Source organism: Pipistrellus hanaki (assembly GCF_964339955.1).
Source record: "Pipistrellus hanaki genome assembly, chromosome: 3".
Lineage (NCBI taxonomy): Eukaryota > Metazoa > Chordata > Mammalia > Chiroptera > Vespertilionidae > Pipistrellus > Pipistrellus hanaki.
The window spans coordinates 39,148,760-39,162,504 of NC_140505.1; the positions used below are offsets into that span (position 1 = coordinate 39,148,760).

Here is a 13,745-nt window from a genome sequence, read left to right on the forward strand (position 1 = left end):
CCTTCCTAAGCACTTAGACACTCACCTGCCTTCTAGGCCTGAAGGGATAGATGTTAATTGGCAGTAGCTGGCATTAATATGTGCTAAGGATGGTAGGAGGAGAGTTGAGTGTGCCTTCTATGTCCATCCTCTCAGAAGCTTCCTCTGTCTGCTGGGACAACAGAAACCTTTCCTGCTAATTATGGAAGGACTAGCACTACAGATAAGAGTTGCACTTACCAGGCACCGTGCTAGGTGAATAAGATAGAGGTGAAATAGATGTTTTCTGACTTCAAGGAACTTACTCCTGTGATGGTCAGTGTGTATCATAGCAACTGGTCGTTTGGCAGGTCAATTTGCATATTACCCTTTCATTACATAGGGTTCTATCATTGTAGGTGGTTAGAATCTGACCATATTTACAACTTTCAGGCCTTGACAACTCCTTGATCTAAGGGATTTTATGAATGTTATAGAAGGCCTTTCTTTGTGCATTATGAATGAGAAAAATAGTCCCTATTGCAAAGAGCTAACATGTTTTCAATAAGCAGGATTTTTAAAAAGTCTATATTTTCTATAAGACTTTGGTATGGAGGGCCTATTACTTTTAAATACTATCAATCTGTAAGTCCTGCTGTTTTACATAACCCCTAGCTCTTGTGTTTTTAATTACATTAAGGTAAATTGGCAAATTATAGGTGTTATACGGTATATATATATATATTTTTAAAATATATATATATTTTATTGATTTTTTACAGAGAGGAAGGGAGAGAGATAGAGAGCTAGAAATGTCGATGAGAGAGAAACATTGACCAGTTGCCTCTTGCACACCCCCTACCGGGGATATGCCCGCAACCAATGTACATGCCCTTGACTGGAATCGAACCTGGGACCTTTCAGTCCGCAGACCAACGCTCTACCACTGAGCCAAACCAGTTTTGGCGTAGGTGTTATATTTTAAGAAGAGCTTAATAAAGACATCTATAAAGATAAGACACATCTTAAATACACCATGCAATTCAAAAATAATAAAAGTATAATATGCTAATTAGACTGGATGTCCCTCCAGACGAAGCCGGGGCTGGAGGGAAGCTGGTGCCAGCAGCCAGGGGAGGGAAGGCCTACTCTTGCACAAATTTCATGCATCAGGCCTCTAGTTTTAATAGTAATAGCCAATACAATACAGTAATAGCCAACACAGGGATTTGCTCATTTCTAATCAGTTTTGAACATATATAAAGGGCATCTCCCAAAAAATGCATACACAGTTTAACAGCTGACAGCTCGGTTTTAAAAATGAAATGTACTTTGATAAACACTGCCTTTATAATTATTTAAAGTGTGAGAATACATTTTTTGGGGACATCCTATAAACAACCTCTCTTAATTCTCATGGCAACTCTATGTGAGGGGTACTAGCATTAGCCTAATTTTGCAGAGGAGAATGCAGATGCAGAAGGTGTGAGTAGGCTAGATGGGAAGAGAAATGCTGGGAGCCTGAGTGGGAAGAGAATAGTTCAATGTAGCACCAAGAATGTGGAAAAGAGGAAAAACTTTCAGAATCCATAATTAGTGAACTGAGTTTCACTAAAATCAGAAAGGAGAATAAGAAATCCTAGTGTACTAAACTAAATGAGGTGACTGAGCATAGAACAGCACAGACTAAAACCACACAAAGAACACGTGTAAGTTACGGTGCATACATGATTTAGCCTTGACCTTTGAGGAAAGGTTAAAACTATTTTTAAGTTTCTGACATCCTTGATAATTGTCAGGGAAATAAAAACAGTGATGTGTAGGAAAGACAATCCAGAAAAGTCAGCAATGTCCTTCATACAATACACCAAAAGAAATACAGTTTTGCTCTACACTTATGACTAAACCCTGAAATAAAAATATATCATTGAAATGAGAAATAATATTTCATTTAAATATCATTAAAATGTTTCCGATCTTCAGGAATCGACTCAGTTTTCATCTCAATGCTCAATGTTTGGTGACGTGCACATCTGTACAAATATCATTGTTGAAAATTTATAACTGAATACATTTTTCTAACATAGGCAGGAGAGTAAAAATTACACCAAAACAGCTGTTTTTGTTTCCCATTTAATAAAACTTCAGAATAAAAACCATTTTTAAATGTACAAAAGAAACTCTCCTAATAAAAAAATATATGTAGCGTACTGTAACAAAATTATAAAATAGCCCAATTTTATAAATCATGCATTTTAGAGCAAGCATTCCAGAGTTTGGCCACTTGGTTTGAATCGTAGTTCTATCAGCCTTCTAGTTTATTCTAGTTCCAGTGGACTCATTACTTGAACTCTTTCCTCAATTAAAAAAAAAGGAGTACCAAGAAAACCTACTTCATAAAGCTGTTGTAAGAATAAAATAAAAAAAATACCTGCAATGCTCTGCTTTCTAAATGGGAGGGACTCAATGTGTTAGCTGTTATTTTCATTACATGTCATTATATAAGCATTTCACCATATAAGCATTTACTATTTATGCATAAACTATACTAAAGAGAGAACTAGAAACTCAATTTTTCGGAAGATTTCTAAATCCACTGGAAAAAAAGGAATGTAGACCCGACCAGCCATTTTAGTGATTACTTTTTAAAAATTTCTATAACATTTTATCTAAAGACTGAAAGAGAATCACCAGCCTGGTGGACACATACCCACATGGATCTTCACAGAATTATGTGGGTATACTCTTATGAAAGACAAAACATCTAATATGTGATTATTTCTAATTTGGTACCCATGGGGTTTTCCCAGTGCAAAGAAATAAGCCCAAGGAAACTATTAAAAGCAACAGCCCATAGTTAAAACAACAACAAGCAAACTGATCAGTAAATGCCAAAGCATTCACCTGCAACTGAGACCAGTCACATCTGAGTGTCTGTGCCACTCCCAGAGCATTTAAAAAAAAAAAATGCTTGCATCACGTACAGTTCTGTTTGTTTGTTTGTTTGTTTGTTTGTTTGTTTTGTTTTCTTTTTTTACAAATAAAGGTTTACTAGGTGGAGGGCATAGTTAACAGAGCAAATTTAAAAGGCTACCTAAAAATAAAAAATAATAATATTTCATTTAAATATCATTAGAATGTTTCTAATCTTCAGAAGCACAGTTTCCTTTCCGTTTTAATCTCAATGTTTGAGATGTAAACTGGCCTAGAGCTTAGCATCTGGCAAATACCGTTCTGGATGGACAAAATCAAGGCAAGTTTTCAATTTTCTGTTCTCACACTTCATCATTCTTTCCTCCACATCTTACACTTCTATTCCACTTTCCCTCCATTTAGCTTCAATTTTTTTTTAATATATTGTATTGATTTTTTACAGAGAGGAAGGGAGAGAGAGAGAGAACTAGAAACGTTGATGAGAGAGAAACGTCGACCAGCTGCCTCTTGCACACCCCCTACTGGGGATGTGCCCGCAACCAACGTACATGCCCCTGACCAGAATCGAACCTGGGACCTTTCAGTCCGCAGACCGACGCTCTACCACTGAGCCAAACCGGTTTTGGCAGTTTAGCTTTAATTTTATGGTGTCCGGTGGATGAAGTTTAGATTTCTAAATCCAACACCTTAAGCTGTTTAGAAACAAGACAATATGTAACACTCATGTAGTAATTAAATGCATCATTTGCCAACGTAGCACCTAAAAATGTTTATTTACTCTTGAATGATGTCATCAGATACTATCTAGCCCTTATATCTCACTTTCTTTTCATAAGCCAGGGAGAAAGTCTCCATACCTTAATTTAGAATACGATTTTATGCACATTTCCTACGGGCCAGAAACATACAGACTGAGGTGAGTACTTACTTTTGATCAATAAAGAGAGGATCAAAGAACTCCGTTGTGATTTTGTTTGCATACAGGGAACAACCGGTCATTGAGCATAACCCTGGAATGTACCAGAGGGAAAGGACCGTGGTTAGTGAGTGCTATTTCGTTAACAGGGTGAAAGTACGTTGTTTGGGAGAAAGTTACTATTTACCTGACAGTATGAATACAACCCCAGCCAAACAAGCAGTTTTAGCTTTGGCTTTCTCCGAGCCTCCAACTTTGGTACACTTCATTCCAAACAGGGCAATTATGGAACCAAAAAACCCGAGGCTGACAGCGGCAATCATAAGTCCTCTACATGCCTGGATGTAACCTGCAATTAGAGTAGGTCATTTACATGTTAACATAAAACAGGTAGCTGTCCAGGGAGAAATCCTTATTCTACATTGTACTCCTGAACGATTGTTTTGTTTGTTGTTGTTTTTTGTTTTGTTTTTTTTAAAGAAAGTAAATAAATAACCTTAATTGTTAAAACATGGGGTAAGACAAGCAGGAAAGGAAAACAACTTATATGGAGTGCCTGTTCTTGTTTATGTCACACAGTTTTAAGCTCACTTTATGCATAATCTTCAGATTCGTTCCCTGGGTGCTATTATTCTCATAGGAGGAAACTGAGGCAGGCAAAGTTTCGATGATATGCCAGAGGTAATTAATAAGAGGCAGAGATGGATTCCATACCATTGATATGACTCTAAAACCCAGGTGATGCTGACTTTCACGGTGCAAACTATCACCTGCCACTTCTCGAGACTCTTACTCCTGTGTACATTGGACCTTTTAAACAGATGTCTGAGTGGTTCAGACTTTATAAAATTTATCATTGGGCAGCAAGACCTCCCCAAGGGTGAAATCTTCCAATATCAGTGAAAGCTTGGAAATGAGAGCAACTAAAATATAATCACAAGCCACGAGGAGTCTAAATTAAGAATTATTTTAATGGGCCCGGGCTGGTTTGGCTCAGTGGATAGAGCGCCTGCCTGAGGACTCAGGGGTCTCAGGTTCGATTCCAGTCAGGGGCATGTACCTTGGTTGCGGGCACATCCCCAGAAGGGGGTGTGAAGGAGGCAGCTGATTGTTGTTTCTCTGTCATCAATGTTTCTGACTATCTCTCCCTCTCCCTTCCTCTCTGTGAAAATTCAATAAAATATATTTTTAAAAGGAATTATTTTAATGGCATTGTATCATTTTTCAGGGAACATATGATAAAACGTGGTTTAAAAAAGCACTGTCTATTTGCATCAAGAATAGCTTACAATTATTAAATTAACTGATTACATATAAATGGATGCTTTCAAAGCAACCCTAACAGCTTGTTCTGTTGGTTTGTTTGATCATTCTTCCTACAACGTTTATTTCCTTAGTCACATATTTTTATTTGCATAGCCATGGTTGTGATAAACTTTAGCCTGGCTTTCATCCAGACACTAAGAAATGTCAAATTAACAGGATTTAAACGAATAAGCTTGTCCACATATGGGCATTTTCATTTCAGCCTGAAAAAGAAAAAACGCCCTATTTCAGTCTGAAACAGTGATGGTCCATACTAGGTATAAGTACATATTTGTTAAGCAAATGAACATAAATGTACTTTAGGTTTACATTTGGAATTAAACTTGTTAATCTGAAAAACCTTGTTAATGTCCAGAGACTGAACGTTACTTATTGCGTGTCCTCAGACAAAAGCTATAATGAGCAATATTTCTTAGACTACGAGAATTATAAACTCAGAAAATAATGCTGTCCTCCATTCCATGTTTCTTTGGGAAAAAATTGAAATTTTAAGTTCTAATCCTATTCCTATGGCCCATTTTAAAGAGTTCACAGAAGATGTTCTATTTAATTGAACAAATTTAGGACCCCATATATTCAGACGGCGATGACAATTATCTTCTATTTTGTAGCATGAACTACTTCCAAACAAAATCATTTCACTGATGATGGTGAGACCATCAGAAACAGCAACAGGAACATTTTTAGCAAAAAGAGATAATGGAGGCTTGTTCTGGTAGCAATGATCATGCTGCAGGGCTCTCTGGGGGACTGTTGCCCAGTATTGACCTAGCTCTATTTTAAACTTCAATCCTCAGGTCCCTCTACCAGAGCCCAGAGGGGGCAGGTAGAAAGAAGCCCAGCTAGAGAGAAGCCTGTTAGTTCCTTGCAAGATTAAAGAGAGTCTACCAGAACCACAACTGCCTCATCACGTATCACCAGGGCTCCTGGGACAGTGTGTGGGTTCTTTATAGCTTTATTTTACTCTACGGTTTTGAGGGGTTTTAGCTGACTCTTCACTGAAACCACTAAATGGACAAAAACAGCGTGCGTATGATGTAACCTCAATAATATATGTGTAAAAAAACAAGTACTCTACAAAACTTTACCATGAACCCTTAATTTGCATTTACTTCAATAGCCTTACAGGCTTTATGAATAGAGAATGCAGGAGCCTGGCAAAAGGTTAAGTCCTACAGTCCGACCACTTAGACCACAAAATGCATTTTCCCAGATGGTGAGCAGAGGTTAGAACCCCATGCTGATAAATTCAGTTCTTAATGTGACTGGGGAAATAATAGCAGCCCTTAAACTTTACTTAACCACTGCTCACACCCTTTTGTCCTGAGTTTCTCCCTTGGGTCTCCCATCTCGGCCCTTGGCACATGTTTGGGAGGAGAGATGGGAAAGCAAGGTTCAGATGGGATCAGGTCCTTCCCCAATACCACTCAAAACCCTGATTTGAGGGCAAGGCACCTCTCTCTGGAGGGAAAAGATTACCAATAAATACAAAAAAGGCACTTTACCAGCATGATCACTGGCTAGATTTTCTAAAATGGGGAGCAAAGAGTAGGGATTGGGGTTCTTAGGGATAGTGCCCCTGCCAGCTGTAAATGCAATCCAGTTGTTGATAAGCCTGAGCTTTGTGAATTAGGGGCTACCAGTCCTTAAAACACCCACAGACTCAGGCCTTAGGCGACTGCCAACAAACTCAGAATTTATCTTTTGCAAGGCAGACCTCTACAACTTTGCTTTCAAACAGTTCCTCGGGGCAAAACTTATAAGTAAAAGCATCAAGTGAAGTGGTGGTAAAAACTAGTCAAGGAGGCCATTATTTTTGACAGGTCTAATTTACTGACACCGTTAATAGCTAATTAACACATTAAGGTGCTGAAGCATGAACATATTTACTTAGGAGTTCTCTGAAGTATAATTTATAGTTAATTCTCTTGTAAGAAATGGCAAACATTCCCACTAACAAAAATAGATGGCATATACTAAAAAAACAACCTGGCTGAAAATTATTCTCAGCTAAAGTTCAAGTGGTGTTTTGAAAGGAACATGGGTTAGCAATAAACAGAAATCACTAGCTTATTCAACTGTGACATTTTTAATTAGTAAAATTAGTGGCCTTAATGAATTCTGTTAAAGGAAACCTTCAAGGTGTCCCTTACCTACAAGTGAAGTGTTTTGCCCTGGCCAGGTGGCTCAGTTGGTTGGAGCATTGGCCCGTATACCAAAAGGTTGCAGGTTCAATTCCCGGCCAAGAAGAGCACTGGAGGTAAACAATTGATTGTCTCTCTCTCTCCTCCACCTCCTCCTCCCTTCCTCTCTCTCAAATCAATTTAAAATAAATGTATATCCTCAGGTGATGATAAAGAAAAAAAGTTAAGAGTTTTCCAAATGATGTGTACCTTATTTTCCATTGCAAACTAACAAAAATGAAAATAGCCACTTGGTGGAGACAATTTCCTAGTAGCACACATGCTAATATTAAAGGGAGAAGGAAAAAATGAGCTTTTCTTATGCTAGTGACTTTGGCTTTTTGTTTTTTTGCAAATACTTTGAAAGAATATCGGTACGGGGAGAAGGCATGAACTTTGAATTTTAGCTCTGGTTCTTCTATTTACCCACTGTATGCCCTTGATTATGTTAGCTAATCTCTCAGCCTCTGTTTTCTCATCTGTAAAATAAGACAAGAGCTTTTATTTCACAGGATGAATAAAATTAACAAAGTGTCTGATGAGAGGGATAAGAAATTCATGGAAGCTTCCCTTCCATAATACTAAGATTGATTCTAAGCAGAAATTAGGGTTGGGGTCTTAATATATTTTATTCATTTTTTTTAACAGAGAGGAAAGGAGAGGGATAGAGAGTTAGAAGCATCAATGAGAGAGAACCATTGATCAGCTGCCACCTGTACACCCTCCACTGGCGACGTGCCCACAACCAAGGTACATGCCCTTGACCAGAATCGAACCTGGGACCCTTCAGTCCTCAGGCTGACTCTCTATGCACTGAGCCAAACTGGTTAGGGCTAGTGTTGGGGTCTTAATGTGGCATAACACTAACTCAAGACATTTAGCTTTTTCTCAGCCTCATTTTCCTTACAGAGAAAATTGGGGTGATACGATACCACCTGACAATGAGGAATCAGAGCTTTGACCTCCCATAGGAAATTCAGAATAATGACTCCATCATCTGCTTTCAAGAGGTTTATTCTTCCATCTAAGACTAGACGAGAGAACCACGAGCTTTCTCTCCCCTTTCTTGGCTTTTCTTCTCAATCCAGACCTCATGCCTGCTCAGGCCTGTGGCCCCCAGAGCCGCTGGTACCGTAACTTTCTCCCGTCCCTGCAAAGGCAATGTGAGGAAGTCCACGCACTGCATGCTGTCAGCAGGACCTGCCTCAGGATCAGCATCCAACAGATACGGCTGCCCAGAGACTAATGTTCTCTCCCACAATGTTGTTGTTGTTGTTTTTCTCTCTCTCCCTTCTTCTCTCTCTCAAATCAATTGAAAGTAAACACATATCCTCAGTGAGGATTAAGAAAAAAAGTTAAGTGTTTCCCAAATGATGTGTACCTTATTTTCTATTGCAAACTAGCAAAAATGAAAACAGCCACTTGGTGGAGACAGTCAAGGGGGCCGCTTTGAAAAGTTCCACTGGTAAATGGGGCAATCAACTCCTCTCGCTATGGAACCGTCGCAGTGTCACTGAATCCCCACATGCTATTCCGGGAGATACAGATAAGTAAATCTGTCACATTGGCGGAGCCAGCAGGAAGAGTCTTATAAATCTGATTATAGTACACTTTTCAAAGTCCTTAGAAGTTTAAAGACAAGCAATAGGCTGAGACTGCAACATTTATAACAAATCAAAGATTGACAGCCAAATTTAAGAAAACAAACCATTTAAACCAAGAGGAAACTACAGAACCATGGGTATAAGACATGGACAAGCAATTCAAAAAAAAGGGGGACAGGGGTAGAAGATCAATATGTGATAAGATGGGCAAAATCAGTGCTAATCAGATCAGGGAAATGCCAAGTTAAATGATAACATGATAATGTCACCTATACTATTAGATGAAAAACTTAGAGGTGAAAAATGTAAAGAAATAGGTATTCTCACACAGTATAAAATAATGAATATTAAAATGAATATCCTACTGCCCTGACAACACAATTTCTCAGCTTGCACTCTATAACAACACACATACAGATAAAGAGGCAAATATAAAAATTTTCAGTAAAGCGCTAGCAAGAATGAAAAGCTGGAAAGGGTCCAATGTCTAACAACAGGTAAATGGTTAAATTAACCAGTTTGTCCAGGCGAATGAGTACTACACAATCTTCTATTAATAGCTTATCTTCCCCAGTCCATACATATAGAAGTCCATACTTCTATATGTATGGACTGGGGAAGATAAGCTATTAATTTTAGAGTGCTGCAGAAGGGTACGTAGCTGTGGTGTTATTTATGTTTTTAAAAGTCCTTTTCTAGACACATGGCAGGCTATTTTTGTAAACTGGGTTGTATTTGAATGTCACTCCTCTTCCATTTGCTCCATTCACAACTCCCTCTAGAGCTTAATAATTGAGGGTTGTCCCTCCTTCCTTCTGCCTCCAAATCTTGATACCCACTTTCACCTCAGCTGTATTATTCCGCACGTAATAATATCCAGCGAGCTCTTATTTGTCTCTCTTCTCTCTTGTTCCCCCAACTGTCCTACAGAAGGAGCCATACCTATCTGGCACTCTATCTCAGGTAACAACAATACAGTTAACAACAGAAGAACGCGCTTAAAACAGTAACGGGTAAGCCCAGATTCCCGAATGTAAACCACAGCCACAGAGAAACAAGAGGCTGCCTGTTCAAAGCAGCTACCTGGATGTGTGCTCTGCAGACCACAGGAAATTCAAGGGCAGTTCTAGGGAATCCACAGTGTGCCAGCTACTAATTTTGCACAGCAGGGTGTTACCCATCTAAGCCGGACACGTAGGCCCTTACCGGCAGGCGCCATCCAATACCACCGAGCGGCAACAAACATTTGCTTTCCGTGGCAAGCACCATCGTAGGGGAATTAAATCTTGTCTCTTATTTACTCAGCTATGCAAATAAAAACTTGCAGGGCAGTCATAAAAGAAAACACCTCAAATCTAGAAATAATGTAAGTGACTCCTCAAGTTCCTGTGGGGATCCATCCAGTCCTGGAGGAAGAGCCTAGAGCATGAGCACGCCTCTGACCACGTTGATAGCGACTGTTCTCTTGACACTAAAACAGACCCAGTTTTCTATGTGAACCTCTCTCTACCGGTTGCTCTAATGCAATGCAATATAAAGCCCAATTAACAAAAACGATGTAGAAAACGATTTACAAAAGAGCACCACGAGGGAGGCCCGGAGAGGCAGCGACACGGAACCTGTGCGTCTCCCGCAGGAGATCCTGAGTGGCCAGGACGCTCTACCCCCTGAAGCTCAAGGGCTATTTGTTTTCCTAACATTTGGAGGAAGCGTTAAAGCCCTGGGTGGCACGTCTGTAGACGAGCTTTTTTTCTTCTTTTCTTTTTTTTTTTTTTTTTTTTTTGAGGGGGGGAGCACTCCTATCATATGATTTCTTTCCTGCTGCCCACTTTAAAAAAAATTCACCAAACGGCTAAAGGAGTTCAAGGCAAGCCTATTTCGCTATGACGAGTCAATGACACCCTTAGAATCCAGAGCCCGCCTCTGCGTGACTGCGTGTCCTAACCACCCGCAGGAGATGAGGGCTCCACAACCGTGTCCTTTACTCTCAGGACAGCACCACCGATCCCCTCCACACCCGACACCCGACAGTCACCCGCCCCATGTAGGCCTGTCTGAGTGTCCCCTTCCCAACTCCCACCCCCCTAACCCTGGGACCCCGGGCTCCAATAGGCGCCCATGCAGGACAGACGTCCAGGATCGGCGAAGGACGGAACTGGGGGCTCTCTCTCCCCAGCTCCCTCGGGTCCCAGGGGAGAAGAGGGGCCGATCTCAGAGGAGTTACCCGCCTCCCGTCACCACCACCCCCACACGGAGGTCCCAGCGGGGGTTGCGAAGCTGGCCTGACACGCGGGAGGGCCGGGGGCAGGGCTGGGGGATGCAGACCGTCCAGCGCCAGCAGGGAGGGGAAGTCCTTGCAGCTGGAGACGCCCGTGGAGTCGGTCACGCACGTCTTCCACAGGTTGGCCCAAAAGGTGGCGGTGGTGATGACCGTGCCGTCGTTGGTGGACACCTTCCAGTAGTCGGTGGGCACCGTGGAGGACACCAGCAGCCAGCCCGAGATCGAGACGGTGAACGCGATGATCTCCAAGGCGGTGCTCGCCATGCCGCCCGCTGCAGCCGCCGCGCTGGCGCTCGCGCTCCGCTCCCACTTGGCGGGGGACCCCGAGACCCGGAGCCCGGGCTCCGCCCCCCGCCCCGCCTTCCCCGCTGCACCCCGCCCGTCCCAGCTGCGCCCCGCTCCGCGGAGACCCGCCCTTCGGGGGCGCAGAGATCGGAGGACGCGCCCTCGGAGGCAGAGCGCTCTCCCTGCGCTGTGAGGACCGCTGCCCAGCTCGTCTCTCCCGCAGGTGCCTGGCGCCCCAGGTGGAGGGGATCGCAGATCTGCGCCCCCTTCCTCCTTCCCCTACCCCCGCATCCCGGAGAATGGCTCTCCTGTTGGACGGACTGGCAGCCGGATGTGGACAACCTGTTGCGTCCCACCTTCCCCTACCCCTTCCCCGACCTTCCCAGGGCAAACAGCGTGGCTTCCAAAGTACCTTGTAAAAGCAGAACAGAAAAAGCCTTTTGTGTGTGTGTCCTGCAAGCCCTGGGCCCGGTAATGCAGCCTCCAAAGGGTTTCGTGTCACGCTTGTTGGGTGACCCTGTCCGGCAGATCTGGGCTAGAAATCAGCCTTGCTCTGAAATTCGTCGGTTCTTTTAGTATAGGGAAAGCCATTGTAGAGAGGTGCTGGGCACAGACCTAAATTCAAGATTGCCTCCTGTGGGGAGCACAGGCTCCATCAGAGACTTAATTGCAGTCCAGAGCCTCAGTGCTCCGGCCACAGTGCTGGTCTGTTGATACTGAAGCACGCACTACACACAGGACATGTATTTAAGACATCTTCCTTTACGGGTCCCTTCCAGCTCCCAGGGCTGAGGCTAGTCTGTGGATTGATGGTTCTGTCACCGTGGAAACTGCTCTATATCTTGTTTTTCCCCCACCTCCACCTTTCATGCCTAATTGAAACGTTTAATTAATGCCTTCATTGCTGTCTCAAGGTATGCATCAAGATCAGGGTGTACTTTCGGCTCCTGAGGTCACGAATCTGGGCATAAATGAGAGAACAAAGACACTGGTTTTACTGTGGGGTGATTATTTATCTATTTAAAGCTCTTGATATGAGCTGTCAGGAGTCATTGCTTGCCAAAAGTAACCAAAGGCCTAAAAACCTATAAATAAGTTCACTATAATAAAGCTGGTCGCTAACCCCCTGTTTCACAATCTTAGTGCAGGAACACTTTGGCTCTTTGTGAAGAACTTCTCAATCCCCTTTTGTCACTTTTTTTTTTTTTTTTTTTTTTTTTTAACCAAATGGATACAGAATGAAATTTGAGAAGAGAGGAGGTTGGACCACAGAACCATCAAAACAGCTTTGGAAGGACCACTGAGGACCACTAGGACAAGCTCAGGCTAAACACAATGATCTTTTCTAGGGATAATATTTAGTTCATGCTCTAAGCTTCAGAGTCATGGGTTCGGTGTGTGGCAAAGCATGTGTTATGGTTTGCTTTGGTCTTGACAACCTCTTAGAAAGTTTTTTCTTCCTGTTGAACGCAAACCTCTCTCTCCTTAATTGCCACCTAAATACCGTAATCTCCACGGAGACAACACAGGGTAAATCCAACTCTGGCTGTGCAGCAGCCCCTGGGAGGTGTGTGTGCCCGCGCGCTTGACGTGTGTACATGGGAAAATAAGGTTGAAGATGGTTTGCCTGATGGGATGGAGAACTGGTCACACCACTGTGTTGCTCTTGGTTCCAACTTGCCTTAGTGTCTCCTGTGAGGGTCACCAGTGGGTCAAACTTACAGTTTGGAAAGCACCTACCTAACCTCAATCTTCTCATCTTCCCTGCTATTCAGAACAGACACCTTTGAGTCCTGACTACAAAGTGTCCTCTACTCTTTTGTATGGTTTGCCTTTTCAAAGTGCTTTTATCATCTGGTTTCTTGCCCTCCGGCATATTTCCACAATTATTTCTATGCGTATTCCTTCTAAACAATCTACCTTTTTCTGATCCATTTTATTATTCAGAAAACACAAAAAGTCACGAAACAAGGCATTCCCTATAGAGTTTCTAAAATTAAAAATTTTACAAATTTTGAGTTTGTCTATTTCCTGGCCTTATTTGACAGTCTCTTTGTTTGTTTGTGTCTTCTTCATGGTAGTTACTTACTAAAATCATTGATTTTTTTTGTTTATTTGTTTTTATAAGATAAAATGCTGACTTGTTTTTGGCACACAAAAAGAATATTGAGTATAGTATTGTGACCTTGAAGAGTTTCTAACTTATCAGCAGGTAGGCTATAAATTTCATTATTTAGTACTAAAAGCACATTATTTGT

The 13,745-nt window shown here is 41.9% G+C and overlaps 1 protein-coding gene across 4 annotated transcripts in view; it reads right to left on the reverse strand.

Annotated features, from left to right (window-relative positions):
• The window catches only part of CLDN10 (claudin 10), a gene marked incomplete at its 5' end in the record, with an annotated part of 94,582 nt that overhangs the window by 10,154 nt on the left and 70,683 nt on the right, over positions 1-13,745 (reverse strand). For 2 of the 4 annotated variants that reach the window (XM_084876732.1, XM_084876734.1), the window contains 2 exons: positions 3,821-3,902; positions 3,996-4,157. In XM_084876732.1, coding sequence (XP_084732858.1) covers positions 3,821-3,902; positions 3,996-4,157 — 244 coding nt within the window. Of the gene's footprint in view, positions 1-3,820; positions 3,903-3,995; positions 4,158-11,246; positions 11,561-13,745 lie in introns of those variants that run through there. The other 2 variants (XM_084876731.1, XM_084876733.1) reach the window with 2 other exon arrangements.